The 15,018-nt window shown below is 43.1% G+C and overlaps 1 protein-coding gene across 3 annotated transcripts; it reads left to right on the plus strand.

Annotated features, from left to right (window-relative positions):
• Positions 1-4,423: 4,423 nt before the first annotated feature.
• On the plus strand, positions 4,424-15,018 carry LOC135649005 (dihydroneopterin aldolase 2-like). 3 transcript variants are annotated; one of them, XM_065167090.1, is made up of 4 exons: positions 4,424-4,601; positions 5,567-5,774; positions 7,540-7,801; positions 8,213-8,378. In XM_065167090.1, the coding sequence occupies exons 1-4, from the start codon at positions 4,565-4,567 to the stop codon at positions 8,333-8,335; spliced, it is 630 nt and encodes a 209-aa protein (XP_065023162.1). In that variant the 5' UTR covers positions 4,424-4,564; the 3' UTR covers positions 8,336-8,378. The 3 variants fall into 3 exon arrangements, with proteins under 3 accessions (XP_065023162.1, XP_065023164.1, XP_065023163.1); XM_065167092.1 differs by lacking the exon at positions 8,213-8,378 and adding an exon at positions 14,959-15,018 and having other exon boundaries at positions 4,429-4,601; XM_065167091.1 differs by lacking the exon at positions 8,213-8,378 and having other exon boundaries at positions 4,434-4,601; positions 7,540-7,986.

Genomic DNA, 15,018 nt, shown 5'->3' on the forward strand with positions numbered 1-15,018 from the left:
CGCGAGAGGACTATTCCCGGGTGGTATCAAGGGACTTTGAGATGCGTGAACCATCCTGCCGGGGAGCGGTTGAGATCCGCTCGAGGGGACCGTGGATGTATCAGACGGTTGGCGATCTCGATAGCCCGGCGTGATCATCGGGTGAGCTATCTCCCAGAGCACACGATCGAGACGGTGCATGCGACGAGCTCGACCGTCCGATCTGAGATGGTGCAATCACAGTCGGTGACTGGGGGGGTTCGACTCTTGTAATGCATCAACGAGGGTCAAAATGTCAACAGAAAAGCATGGTCAACGGTCAACCTTGTCACCATACGGCAGCCTGCGGCGGTGTCTTGCTTTCATGTATTGATATTATTCTAATCGAATGGTAGAGTCTCTTAAATCACATTACCATGATGAATAAGATACAGGGCATGACTATTAGTTGTTGGTCAATAAAATACGGGTGATCTCGGCGGACCACGTTGATTGTTGTGGACCAAATCAATGCGTGATTTAATAGAGTCCACGAAATTTGACCTAGTACATTATATAGGTCCGACTTTATCGTCTTTAAATATGTAGGACAAGGACATAGGTTAGGACAAGCGAATAGAGTCCACCCAAAGTTGACGTCCTCCAACCAAAGGAGACAATATACAATATATTGAGAGAGAGGAAAAGGCTCCAGGTTAATTAGTTTTGGCAGGTAACAGCAATATTTTTGAAGCCTCTACAAGGACTCGTCTATCCATTCAAAAATGTAATCTAAGATGAAGCATGACAACTCAGGGAAACCAAGATCCACTTATCAGGAATCATATGGGGATGCACCGAGCCACCGAAAGAACTAGGTTTTGTATTTAATATCCCCAATCAATCATTGGGGATTTCGTCATCAAATTTTTGCTTGAGCTCAGGATGGATGCCTCTCAAAACACTCATCTGCTTGTATGTATTGCAGGTGATACATTCAGCCCGAGCTAATGCAGCTCATAATCATGGACTGAACCCAGCTCAAAGAGAGGACAATTTGAACAACATGTATCTCGCAGCATGCAGTTGGCCTCTCAACCGAAATCGTCTCGTTCCTACCAAACCCAAGCATCTATCCTTCCCCATCAAACCAATCCTCTGCATGCGGCGACACGAGAGGCGATGGAAACACTCGTGGCCCTGCAACCGAACTCCACACAACTCTCGAATGAACCGATTATAAATATCCTCCCACTTCTGCACTCCCCTTCATCACTCTCGCTCCGTTCCTTGTGCAGAACACTAAGCCATGGCCACCTCCCTTTCCATTGTCCTCTCTTTCTCTCTTTGGGTGCTGTTGAGTGCTGGCTACACAGAGTACTGTAACCAGTTTACTGAACAGCTCCAGTGTGTGGGTGTGGCTGCATGTCGTCGTACCATCCAACCGAGAGGCCTTCTCTTGCCATCCATTTCCAGCCCACCACGTCTCGTCTATATTGTGCAAGGCTCGTTCACGCATATACATCGTGCTCTTTTGAATATGATGATTTAATTCCATGTCATATATATTGTCTTAAAGCTCGACGATGGTCTATGATGGATGCAGGAAGGGGAATCATTGGAACAGTGTTCCTTGGTTTCCTAGAGACGTTCCCATCCTTCCAGCAACCCAAACAAATATGGGAGCAGGAGACAGGCAAAGAATGTCAGAGGTTCCGATACGAGCACCAGATGATCAACTGCCATGAGGGAGAGATCATCGCATTGCCCGCTAGAGTTACTTATTGGAGCTACAACAATGCCGAGGAAACTGTTGTTGTCTTCGACACCAGCAGCAACGCCAATCAATATATATATATATATAAGCCATGGTCAACCACTTCGTGAAGAAGGCATCTAGTCTCCGTGGCATACCGGTGGAGGCGCTGATGAACTCGTACTGCAAATAAGGCTCGGGTTTTGTGGATTGAAACCTGGGAACATTGTTAGTTTGAAGTGAATAACGGTTGCGGGTTTAGTTTCAGTTCTCAATTAAAATAAAAAATGTTTCATGTTTGGAGCATTAGATAAGGCTACGGGTATTGCTTCACAGATTCCGACCCGTTAAGCGCGCAGCCGCCGCCGTTGTGTGTGTTTTTTGAAATCGGCATAGATGTGTGATTACACGTGGCTACGGGTATTGCTTCCCGGACTCCGACCCGTTAAGCGCAGCTGCCGTTGCGTGTGTTTTGATGAAATCGGCATGGATGTGTGATTACACGTGGTTACGGGTATTGCTTCCCGGACTCCGACCCGTTAAGCGCAGCTGCCGTTGCGTGTGTTTTGATGAAATCGGCATGGATGTGTGATTACACGTGGCTACGGGTATTGCTTCCGCCACCTTCTTCGCCCCGCTCCCGCTCATCCTCGCCCTCTCCTCTCTGGAACCATTCGCAGTCCCCGAATTCCCAATGGAGAAAGCAGAACCAAATGGCGCGGCCGCCGTCCGATAAAAGGGGCCCAGGATTTTACCGAAGATTAGGCATCGTAGCGATCGGACGGTTGGGAGTGGATCATCACGCTTCCGCAAAAGAAACAAAAAATAATAACATAAAACCTATTAATCATAAAGGAAAACTAAAATTAAACTTTAATGGGTATTATAATAAAAAAAATTATATTATTTAGTTTTTAACCCAATGGCGCACTCCAATTGGTATTTATGGGGATTATCTTTTTTTCATTATTTTGATAAAAATATCATTACATACTCCATCAATCACCTCCGACTTCTTCTTCCTCATCAACCAATTTATACGATCAAACATCTAAATAAAAAAAATAATCTTGTCCGGTATTAAGACCCATAATTTTTAATTAAAAATTATAAAAACATGAAACACTTAATAAGATCTTCATATTCTTATCATCATACAATAAAATTGACAACACATCCTGCTACACCTATTCTGTATATTATCAAAAATATTTCTTTTTTTACTTGAGAATTCTTTATTTTTTACTCATGACTGTGTCCATAAAGTTGATAATTTGTTTCGGAAAAGTACAATATATTTATCTTTCCTAGAAAAAAAATTGACAACATATTGATTCCATTGATAACATACAATTAACATATAGTTGCAATACTCCCAAAATAGTCTCATAGCCTGGTGGAGTTTCCACCCCAATGTCAGAAGCCAGTCAGGTGGATTGCCTTTTGGAATCCTGCAGAAGATACTTGCTCCAGAATCCTGTCACTGGGCTAGTCTTGGCTTCTGTTTGCAGGGATAGAAAGCAGAAATTTCCAGATCAGTTTTCAGATCTGCAATAGATTTGCACCTGGGATGTAAAGATTGAATCCCAACACCCCAAGCATACAAATGTTATTACAAGCAAATCGGAACAACAAATGCACCCTAAAAGAGATCCATGAACAATAATAAGAAATTTAAAAGCATGAGACTCGAACCCAACTTAACTATTCTAGGTACTAAACTCGAACCCATCCCCCAATAGGTACTTACTTTCCCACCCAAAGGGTACCAAATCCAATTTAAGCGAACTAGACATACATGGGTACCCAAAAAACCAAACATATATAGTTCAAAGACAAAATCAGGACTGCAGGCCATTTCATGGTAGCTAAATTTACATTTTACCAAAGAAGAACATGATTGCTAATTATACAAGGCTTACCAGATTTGGTGTAGAGCATCAAGTTTCTTGAAAGTTGAAACATTAGATGATTATTAGCATTGTAACCACGAAGTGACTCCACTAACACATTTTTCAAAAGGCCAAATCTTAATCTTAGGTAGTAGTCATGCAAGATCTACACATGGCAACATAGAAATTGGTAATTCTCCATGCACAAGGTCATCATTAGGATGATGATGCAGAACTTTCTAAGCTGATGAAATGGCCACAAAGCACCAATCAGGAAGAATCACAGCTTAAAGAAAGCAGCCAGCAGGACCTTCTTCTTTCAAAATCGACTGAGCACAACTAATTACCCCCTCGTATTGGTTTGCTGAACCCTGCTACCCAAGCCAAATGAAGCGAAACATCCATCTATGGCTCCCACACACAAGAACAAGTCTAGAAGAAGTACGTGTTACCTGAACCATTAATCTTGTTTTCAGTACATCGAGTGGTGTAGTTATAGCCCCAGTCAATGCACCTGAAAAATGAAAGATTCGTACATCGGAACTAGTATCTTAGAGAAGTAACAACCTTCCCAAACTTCTAACTGGAGAATCTATTTGGACAATATTGTTATTTGATATTTATCATAAATCTGTATATATATGATGGGGGAAAAGAACTCAAATCCAAAAGCAAGCAAAAAGAGTACAAGATACGACAAAACCATGAGCAAATATTTCCATGTAGGAAATATTTGGCACCATAGTTAAAAGGGCAAGCAGATGTTTGGTATCACGAAAGAGAAAGGATATCGAGAACTTTCGATTTCAAACCTGGCTGTAACAGAAATTGGCCAGGCACAATTACAGTAATATATCATGACATACTGTGTCATAACCTGGCTGCGTTAGCTGGTGGCCATATGGCAAGGCATTTTTAATTTACATGTTAGGGAATATCATGTGTGCCATGTGGTGACATGGGAGAGAACTGTGGAGACGGAGTCTTGCGCGAAGGTAATCGATCTCTGCCTCCTTGCAAGTTATTTTGAGTTTTCTTTTTTGCAACGATTTACGGATTGCAATCGAATGAAGGGCCGTCCTGATTTGGTCATACAAACCGGTGAAGAACATCGGTCCATAGATCTTCACGATAGGGTATTGGGTTCCATCGAGCTGTTTGAACTCGAAAACCTGCATCTGGTTGTTAAAATTGCATTCTAGGGTTTCCAATCGAATGAAGGACCGTCCTGATTTGGTCATAGAAACCAGTGAAGAATTTAGGGACATAGATCTTCGAGACAGGGTATTGGGTTCCATCGAGCTGTTTGAACTCGAAAACCTGCAGCTGGTTGTTAAAATTGCATTCTAGGTTTTTTTTTTTCTTTCTTTTTGTTGTCGTTGATATCTTCAGCTCCAATTTCGCAAAAGAAGTCTTCCTCGGATTTGGTTGATTTAAGTCGGTCTTTTCGGGCTCCGGTCACCATATTGTCTCTCGTTCGAAAAGAAAAAAGGTTAGCCATTTACGTGCTGTCGGGAGCAACCAAGATGTAGGAAAGGTTGGTCTTCAGATATGGTTGTCAGTACTGTTTATTTAGCGTACTTGCACATTCATGAAACTGGGGAAGCTGCTATCATTTGAATCCGACATAAAGAACCGAACAGTAAGTCTCGCATTGTGCTTGTTGGCTATTCGAGCTCTGTTTATCTCGTCTTTATCCTACATCCTTCTTGAACTGCAAGTTTAAAGCCTCCGTGTAGTGATACATAATTGAACCTTATATCTGCAGATGCAGGTATCTATGTCAAGCTGCATTTCATTTATAGTATTTAATTTCTTTGGCTTTCATCAATGCAATTTTTTTTTTTATAGAAACCAACTTAAATGTTATTTTTTAAGTGATATGTTGGAGCCAATACATCAAGGTATCTTCTTTTGTTGTTGCATATTCTGAAAATTGAAACCTTATATACTTCAACAGGTTCATCATCCATGGGTGAACGTGATTTTGTTGATAAAGACAAGCTGATACTAAGGGGCTTGCAGTTTCATGGATTTCATGGTGTGAAACCGGAGGAAAAGAAGCTTGGGCAAAAGTTTGTGATCGATGTGGATGCTTGGATGGACTTGAGCAATGCTGGTAAATCTGATGACATTTCTGACACAGTCAGCTATACTGCTATTTACCGGTAACTGTTCCTTTTTCTTTTCCCTCTTCCTTTTTGACAATGCAGTGGTTATACATTATGTCTGTTTTAATAAAACTTATAGCAGTTATAAACAGTTGATATATTTCCTCTTAAGATATATCTGCTATGGCCACCGGCAGAGTTGTTTGTCTTGGTACCTAGTAGTCTGCATCTCTGTTTTAGTGGTGGGTGGGGTTAGATTTCATGCTCGATCAACCATTTCTTTTTTTCTTTTTTTTTTCAATGTTAACCAGCTTGTTTGCAGAAATGGCCCGTGACTGACTTGACTATTTCATCTCTAAGTTTAAGGCCCTAATGATGGGATGACCTGAGGCCACAACCATACGTAAAGTTTAGAGATGATTTTTCTTCTAAGCAAAAGATAGGTTCATTATATTTTTTGGTAAAGTTATTTTAAAAATACTGGCTGCTAAATTTTTCATCAACTCTTTTGGTCATACATCTTATTAAAGAACACCCAATTCACTAGTTTTCATCCTGACTTAGCCATATTAATATTCATAGACTAATGTGAGCCTTTGAACTTGCAAGTAGTTTTTTAGAATGAAATAGTACCTTTGATAATTTTATCAAGATGGACAGCAAAAATGAGCTCACAGTTGAGGCATTATGTGAACTTTTGCGAATGGAGGGAAGACCATATGTTATTTAGTTCTTGAAATGAGAACTCTTAATATAGCACACAATGTGATGAGAATGTCTTAAGCATCAGGAGGTGACCTGCCTCCATGGAATATTGGAAATTGAGAGAATGAGAATGGATGCAAGCAGGAGGGTTGTTGCAGAGTGTGGAATGATGGTTTATATTTCGTGCTATTGCTACAGTACCATTGGAGCAAAAAGAGAATCTAGGAAACATTTTGACAATATGTTATCCTTCATGCATTTGCACAATCCTCACTTCTAGCTTTGGTATTATCTTTCTGGTACAATATATAATTAGGTTAGTGGCGCCAACAGTCGTGTGAAGATAGGTTGAATCATATCACCATGCAAAATGGGTGACATGCCATGCCGACCTCTCCCGGATGTGTGCCAAGACCACTCAGTGGCCTTTACTCTCTTGCACATCAAGGACGATGACTCTTCCTGTACATAATGGTGTGCACAAACTTCCTACTTGGTTTGATAAACTTGAAGAGAGTCGACAAAGATGCAAAATGTGAGCTTGAGGCCTGGGGATGGTTTATCCGCAAGGTTCAAAACTTCAGGAACCCAAAAAACATATAAAGAACTCACTTTTGGGTGGTGCACAACAATATAGTCAAATGCTCTTATAATAATCCTGCAGGACAATGTATGCATCAGCTTATCAGTGGCATGTTCCAATTGTTCCTATAAAAATAGTATTGGTTTATGGGTTCTTCAAATTCTTTCCCAGGAGGAAGTGTGGGTTTCATAGGAGTGAACATTTCAAAAGGTGGTTCTATTTGTTAATTTGGCTTATGGATCCTTCATATCTACTGATATATTTTGGAAACTCTCTTTGTGATAGCAATTATCTTCTTCTCAGCTTGCTAGTGTGTGTGTGTGGTTAATAGATGGAAGTGTAGAGTCTGGTCAGGAAATTTGGTTTTGAGAGCATGATATGATAGATCACTGCTGTCACTACTTTTCCGTGAAATCTTCACTTGAGTTGCCAAGTGAATCAAAAAGTTTTTCTTCTTGTTTGGCAAAACTAACAAGAACTTGGATTGCATGTCATCATATGTGGATTACATTAGAGTTGGTGGTGGATGTGCAGGATATTGAAGGAAGTGGTGGAGGGTCCGTCTCAGAATCTGCTGGAGTCGGTAGCTCACTTGATTGCAAATACCACGTTACTTCAATTCCCTCAGATATCTGCTGTGAGGGTGAAGGTGGGGAAGCCTCATGTGGCCGTTCGTGGCACCATCGACTACTTGGGCGTTGAAATCCTCAGATACAAAAAAGCGTCCTCTGTGGATGAAGAGGCTCTGCCAAACCATGGATGTGTTGATGATGATGCGATCGGTCCTTATCGAAAGGTATGTATCTATCTATCTATCTATTATATCATCGAACATGTGTTTTGACTTGCTGGCCACGCACATAGTGGGCCGGGTGTCTTTAAAAGTCGTGTTGTTGAACCGTCAGTGAATCCCAGTCGATCGATCGATCGATCGATCCTTCTTATTGATTGATTGGCTAATAAACAAGAAACAAAGGACCACTTCACCCGGTTTCATACCCGCCTGGTAAATGGCAACGTGGGATCCACTTCGGTTTACCCGATGTGGTTTGCGTCCGACGAATGGGCGGTGGCTGATTGTCTACGTGCGATATGCGGGGGGGGGGGGGGGGGGTCTGATAGAGCCCTCGTCGTTATACGCTGTTGTCGGTGGGGATGACGTTACTTTGTTGACACGGGCGCCAACATGGCGACATCAAATCAACAGGTCTCTCTCTCTCTCTCTCCGTGGGTTGTAGGCATCGTCGTCGGCCGAACGAGGGAAGGAGGAGCCGCCCATTCGAAGGAAGACTCCCGAACAAGGTATGTATGTATCTATTTATATCGTTGAACATGCAATCGGTCATCTGTGGAATTTTGTGGTGCTTTGAGTGTGTTTTTTGGTCGATTGCATTTTCTTGGGTTTATTTTATTTTGGCTCGCTACTATGAGGATATGTCATTACCTCTTTCTTTGGATGCGAAGCTATTTCTTGTTATACATTAGGATGAGGTAAATAATAATAAGAAATGGGTAAAAGAAAAACTCACCATCGTGCGTTCTTGAAGCCTCTCCTCTCCTCTCCTCTCCTCGGTCCTGTGCGGAAGTTGTTGCATGCCGAGTAAATGAACTCTCACGGTTCCCTTCTTTACTTGTGAAACGTTTTGCGACTCCCGTAGGTCGATATATGCTGACTCCACTGACCTACCACCCCACCCCCTTGTCACTCGGGTGGGTTTAGTTGGGTTCTTTCAATATGACATACGACGAAGGCCAAGGGGGAAGCATAGTTAGAGATGGAAGAGTTCAAGCAAATAAAGTAAATTGTGATGCGGTGCTTTCTTGAATTCTTCTCTCCTTTGCCTTATGTGATAAGGTGCTCTTAAAGAGGGTGGCTTTTCTTGTTTCCAACTACCGGAGATCAGATTCAGTTCACCCACTCGAAGCTATGAGAGCTGAGTCCGGCTGCTGGTGGTGGTGGTGGTGGTGGTGGTGGTGGTTTATCACCCTTCAGAAAACCACGTCACCGCTCGCTCATTCACTCTCCACTGTCAGTATATCCATTAATTCCACTCCTTCCAAATCCTCTTGTCGTTGGCATTTTACACTAGCGAAGCATTCATCATGCCCATTACTCCATCTGCCAGCTAACTCCAGCTAATTATATATATATATATATATATATATATATATATATATATATATATATATATATATCTAAGAAAATGAAAGGAAATAGCAAAAGAAAAAGGTGATCTGTATTTACGCCGGTTGTTGGCGCCTTTAATGCACCGTAATTACCTTCCGGTCTCCTCCGGTGAGCAGCAGTGCTCACCGAGCCACGAAACATCGTCCCGTCATCGTGGTGCCCCGGCGCCAGGCTACTGACGCCAGCCCCTCGATCTTACTCTCGAATCTTGTATATAAAGGGCAGCATGGAGCTTAAAGCTCGACGGATGTAGCCAGCTAGCGGATTCATACTAGCAGCAGTGTTAGAAAATAAATAGATAAACAAGTTGTAGAAGTAGTTGATTGTTATTAACTCCTTCCTTTTATACATTTTATACACGTTAGTAGGGAGAATTTTCCTCAACAGATTAGAGGATTTCCCTCAACAGAGTAGAGAGATTTCCTCAAACAGTTATGAAATCTCATCTACTTATCATGCCCCCGCAAGATGGTGCTCCGATCAAGGAGGCCAATCTTGGACTGATGTAATGCAAAAAGTTTACGAGCTAGAGGCTTCGTAAATGAGTCGGCCAATTGATCTGCCGTATGAACATGAGAAACACGAAGTTGACGACGGATAACTTGATCGCGTACAAAGTGGAAATCGATAGCAATATGTTTCATGCGGGAGTGGAATACCGGATTAGCGCACAGATAGGTAGCTCCAATGTTATCACAATATATTATAGGGGTGGAATCGATGTTGAGTTCTTGGAGTAGATTTGTGATCCAATTGAGTTCTGCAGTGGTAGCGGCAATGGCACGGTATTCAGCTTCAGTTGTAGACCAAGCGACTGTCTTTTGCTTCTTAGAACTCCAGCTGATTGGATGTGCACCAAGGAAGATAATATACCCTGATGTGGATGTTCTATCATCAAGGTTACCTGCCTAATCAGCATTGGCAAAGGCATGAAGACAAAGTGGAGAGTGTTTACGAAAAAAGAGTCCATGATTTAAGATCCCTTTAAGATATCGTAGAAGTCTCTTGACCGCAGACCAGTGTAAAGTAGATGGTTGATGCATAAACTGTGATAATTTGTTGACAGCAAATGAGATGTCTGGGCGCGTGAGAGCTAAGTATTGTAAAGAGCCAACAACTTGGCGATATTGAGTGGGTTCTGTAGCAGGACTTCTATCCGATAATTTGAGAGAACCACTAGTAGAGATGGGGGTTGTAACTGCATTTGCATCCTGCATGTTTGTCTTTAATAACAAATCTTGAATGTACTTGCGTTGTGATAAAAGGAGACCGGAAGATGTGAAGGTAGCTTCGACGCCCAGAAAGTAGCTCAAGGGTCCGAGATCCTTAAGCGAGAATCGAGCTGCCAACTGTTTGATGAACGCTTGAATGCTGATGGGATTGTTGCCTGTGATAATAATATCATCCACATATACCAGAATATACATTGTGTTTCCATGATAATGTCGCAGAAACAACAAAGTGTCAGATTTGGAGTTAAGAAAGCCGACAGAAATAAGAAATGAGCTAAGTTCAGTGTACCAAGCTCTCGGAGCCTGACGAAGTCCATAAATGGCTTTCCGAAGTTTGCAAACATGCTGTGGATACTGAGGATGAGTAAAACCGGGGGGTTGTTGCATAAAAACATCTTCGGATAGAGATCCCTGTAGAAATGCATTATTAACATCCAATTGTCGTAATTGCCAGCCTTTAGTGGTAGCCAGACTCAAGATGAGCCGGATTATAGTGGGTTTAACAACAGGACTAAACGTCTCAGTGAAATCAACCCCAGGTCGTTGATGAAACCCTTTGGCGACCAAGCGTGCCTTATATCGGGCAACAGAGCCATCTGGGTTCCGCTTAATTCTAAAGACCCACTTACACCCGATGATGTTTTGTGAAGGATGGAAAGGAATGAGATCCCACGTTGAATTATGGAGGAGGGCATTATATTCCTCACTCATGGCAATACGCCAATGTGGAGATTTTTGGGCTTGAGTAAAGGTGGTGGGTTCAACGTTGGGGGATGAGGAATTCATGATAGCTTGAAGGTTAAGTACCTGACGAGGTTTAAAAATACCATGCTTAGAGCGAGTGGTCATAGGATGATTAGAGATGACAGGATTGGGAGGTGATGTTGGGTGAGGATCTGTGGCAAAAGTCGGGTCAAGTGGAGACACGTCAGGGGCACTTGGGCAAGAAGGAGATAAAGAGGATGGTTGTGTCTCGGAACATATTGCCCCATCAATTGGGGAAGAGTGGAGTGGAGTAGGAACGGGCAAGTGTTGAACTGGAGTGATATAGTGCGGATCAGGAGGGGAGGAAGTAGACGAAGTCATGGGAGGCTCGTCCGATTGGACTGAAGGTATACCCCAGTGAGATAGTGAAGTGGTCTGTATGGCAGGATATGGAAGGGTTTGGAAAGGAAAGTTAGACTCAACAAAGACAACGTGACGTGATATGAAGATTTTGTGAGTGTGGAGATTATAGCAGCGGAAAGCATTATGTTCAAGTGAGTAACCAATAAAGACACAAGGAGTAGATCGGGATGTTAACTTATGAGAGGCATAGGGACGTAACCAAGGATAACATAAACAACCAAACACTCGGAGTTTACGAAGGTTAGGGGGTTTGTGAAATAGTGTGTCAAAGGGGGACCGGTATTGTAGAACTGGTGTAGGCATTCGATTAATTAGGTAGACAGCAGTTTGAAAGGCTGTTGTCCAAAAATTTGAAGGCATGGAAGCCTGATGTAGAAGTGTGAGTCCAGTTTCTACTATATGCCGATGTTTGCGTTCGGCAGAACCAACTAGTTGAGGCGTATGTGGGGGATACTTGAGGTGTTGAATGCCACAAGCTGAGAGATGGGATGCCAGGGCTTGATATTCACCACCACCATCAGAGTAGACTGTCTTAATGGTAGACTGAAAATAGTTTTCGACCAACTTCTGGAAAGTGGAAAAAATGCGAGAAACGTCAGATTTATGGGAAAGAGGATATATCCATGTGTACTTAGAGAAGTGATCTACAAAAATAACATAAAATCGAAACTTATCAAAAGATAAGATTGGAGCAGGACCCCAAACATCAGTATATATAATTTCAAAAGGTTTAGAAGAGGAAATGGAAGATGAGCCAAAAGGCTGCCGATGACTCTTATTACTAAGACAAGCATCACAATGCATCATAGAATTAGTGGACTTAAAAAGAGGAAGAGAGTGACGAGATAATAATTTCTGCTGAATAAAGGACGAGGGATGACCAAGCCGACGATGCCACACAACAATTGGAGCCGCAACAGAAGAATGAACAGTGGGCTGGGTTATTCGAGAGGTTGACGACCATTCGTAAATATTGTCTTTATTCGGGCCTTGGACCAATGATGCCCCCGTGCTCAAGTCCTTAACAAGAAAAGAATCAGGAAAGAATTCAATGGAAGTATTATTATGTTTGCAAAATTGAGAAACAGAAATGAGGTTGCGTTTAATATGAGGAGCACATAAAACATCATCGAGCGTAAATGTATTAGAGTCAGAATTAAGCATTGTGGAACCAGTATGAGTTATAGGAAGTCCTTTACCATCACTGATGATGATATCTTCATCGCCACCATAGGGATTGTGAAGAGACAAATTCTGAAGATCAACGGTGATGTGATGAGAGGCACCAGAGTCGACAATCCAGTTGGACTGGCTAGGTGTCGGAGAAGTTAGGAGATTTGCCTGAGGCCAGTGTGACGGAGCAGGGAGGCGGGGACGAGACCGGCAAACTTTAGCGGAGTGGCCGACTTTGTCACACAGTTGGCAAACGACCCGTCTTTGATGGCTCGGTAGGGCAGGACGCCAAGACGGATGATGGCTGGAGTTGCCACTTTGCGAGAAGTGATGACTAGGAGGATAGGAGGGGTGTTGCATGGAACTCACAGAATCAAGAGGCGCATTAGCCAAACCTTGGGTGATGTTCGGCGAGTACCGAGTGCTCTTCCGTTTAGACTTATGACTGACTTGAGCAGTGACAGTTGATCCAGGTAGTTTGTCTGCACGCTTCAAGTACATCTCGTAGTCAGTCAGCTTATCATAGAGATCTTCAAAAGAGACTGGCGAGTCGCGTGCCCGAATTGCAGCAGCCAATTCCTTGTAGTCGATGTCGAGACCATTGAGGGTATGAATGACAACCTCTTCGTCACATAGAGAATGACCTATTAAGGCCAAGTCATCAATGATAACCTTGATGTGTTGTAGATAATCAGAGATACTACTTCCCTCTTGTTTTGTCACCATAAGCTTGGATAGAAGACTGAGCTTGCGAGTACGCGAATGATTTGCCAGGGTGGTTTGCAGTGTAGACCATGCATCAGCAGCTGTCACACATGAAGATATCAAGGGAGCAACAGATCCAGCAACTGAAGCTTGAATGGCTTGGAGGATGAGACGATCTTGACGTAGCCATAGTTTGTGAGCTGGATTGGGTACTGGACTGGGATCGCCGGGGATGTTGAGCATGGCCGGAGGACATTTGAAAGAGCCATCAATGTAACCTAGCAAGTCGTATCCAAATAAAAGATTAGAAAATTGAGCTCGCCAGGACGCATAGTTGCCACCCTTTGATAACTTAAAGGGTATCAGCGTGGCAGCATTGATGGAGATAAGCCCTGTAGAAGAACAAGAAGTGGGAGACCCTACAGGAACTGAAACATCAGAAGAAGTGAACGAAGACATTTTTTTCTTCTTCGTTTTTTTTTTTTTTTTTTTTTAAGAAGTGGAGAATGAGGGAGGGGGCTGCTGCTATAGATTGCTGCGGCAGATTGGGCAATCTACAACAGTGCCCAAAGTTGTCGGCAGCTGCTGTGGATTGCTGCTTGCTGCAACAAATTGTAGAGGCTGCAGTTTGCCGAAAGGCCGCCAAAACTGCAACGATTCTCAAGACTGTGGTTCGCTGCTGTTGATTGCTGCTTGTTGCAGCGGATTGTAGAGGCTGCAGTTCGCCGGAAGATGGCTGCGAAAACTGCAGCGGTACTCAAGACTACGGTTCGCCGGGAAATGGCCGCGAAAATCTGCAATGTTACTCAAGGAAATTGCAGTGAGAGAAATCTGCAGCAATTAGATGTATAGAGAAAAGCAGCAGCGAAAGCTGCTGTGGTAGAGGAAGGAAGATGCAGCAGTTGCGGTTGCTGCTGGCTGGGAAGCGACCGCGACAGCGAATGAGGAAGACGCAGCAGCTGTCGTTAAGCAAGGAAGACTAAGCGAGGAAGACACCATCGTTCGCCGTTCGTAGCTATTGAGGAGGAGGACATCGCCGTTAAGGAGGCGCCGTTGTGTAGAGGGAAGCGGCAGCGAAGGCTGCTGCGGTAGAGGAAGATGCAGCAGTTGCGACTGCTGTTGGCCGGGAAGCGAGGAAGGCACTGCTGTTCGTTGTTCACCGCTATTGAGGAGGCAGTGAGAGAATGTTTTCCTCCTTGCATGACGACGACGGAGAGTGTCTGCTGTAAGCAGCAAATAGGAGAGGGAGCAAGGCCGGCGAAGAAAAACAAGACCGACGATGAAGAAAGAGAAGAAGTGGATGAGCAGAGCCAAGACGATGCTCGTTACTGGCTCTGAATCCCTGTCTTGTGCTTCTTCAGTGACTCTGCTTGAGGCAGCATGTTACTGTGGCCGCTTGGCCGCTTGGCTAACACACGGCGATACGCCAAGGAGGAACTGCTCTGATACCATGTTAGAAAATAAATAGATAAACAAGTTGTAGAAGTAGTTGATTGTTATTAACATATCCTCCTTCCTTTTATACAGGTTAAAAGGGAGAATTTTCCTCGACAGATTAGAGAATTTCAGTAGAGAGATTTCCTCAAA

The sequence above is a fragment of the Musa acuminata genome, chromosome BXJ3-9 (genome assembly GCF_036884655.1).
Source record: "Musa acuminata AAA Group cultivar baxijiao chromosome BXJ3-9, Cavendish_Baxijiao_AAA, whole genome shotgun sequence".
NCBI lineage: Eukaryota > Viridiplantae > Streptophyta > Magnoliopsida > Zingiberales > Musaceae > Musa > Musa acuminata.

What these genes read in the sequence shown, in the direction of transcription:
- LOC135649005 (XM_065167090.1), top strand. Translation starts at nt 4,565, where the DNA reads ATGGGAGAGAACTGTGGAGACGGAGTCTTGCGCGAAG. An exon ending in AGACGGAGTCTTGCGCGAAG is followed by an intron (nt 4,602 to 5,566) that starts GTAATCGATCTC and finishes ATACTTCAACAG; the next exon opens with GTTCATCATCCATGGGTGAA. An exon ending in CGATCGGTCCTTATCGAAAG is followed by an intron (nt 7,802 to 8,212) that starts GTATGTATCTAT and finishes TCAAATCAACAG; the next exon opens with GTCTCTCTCTCTCTCTCTCC.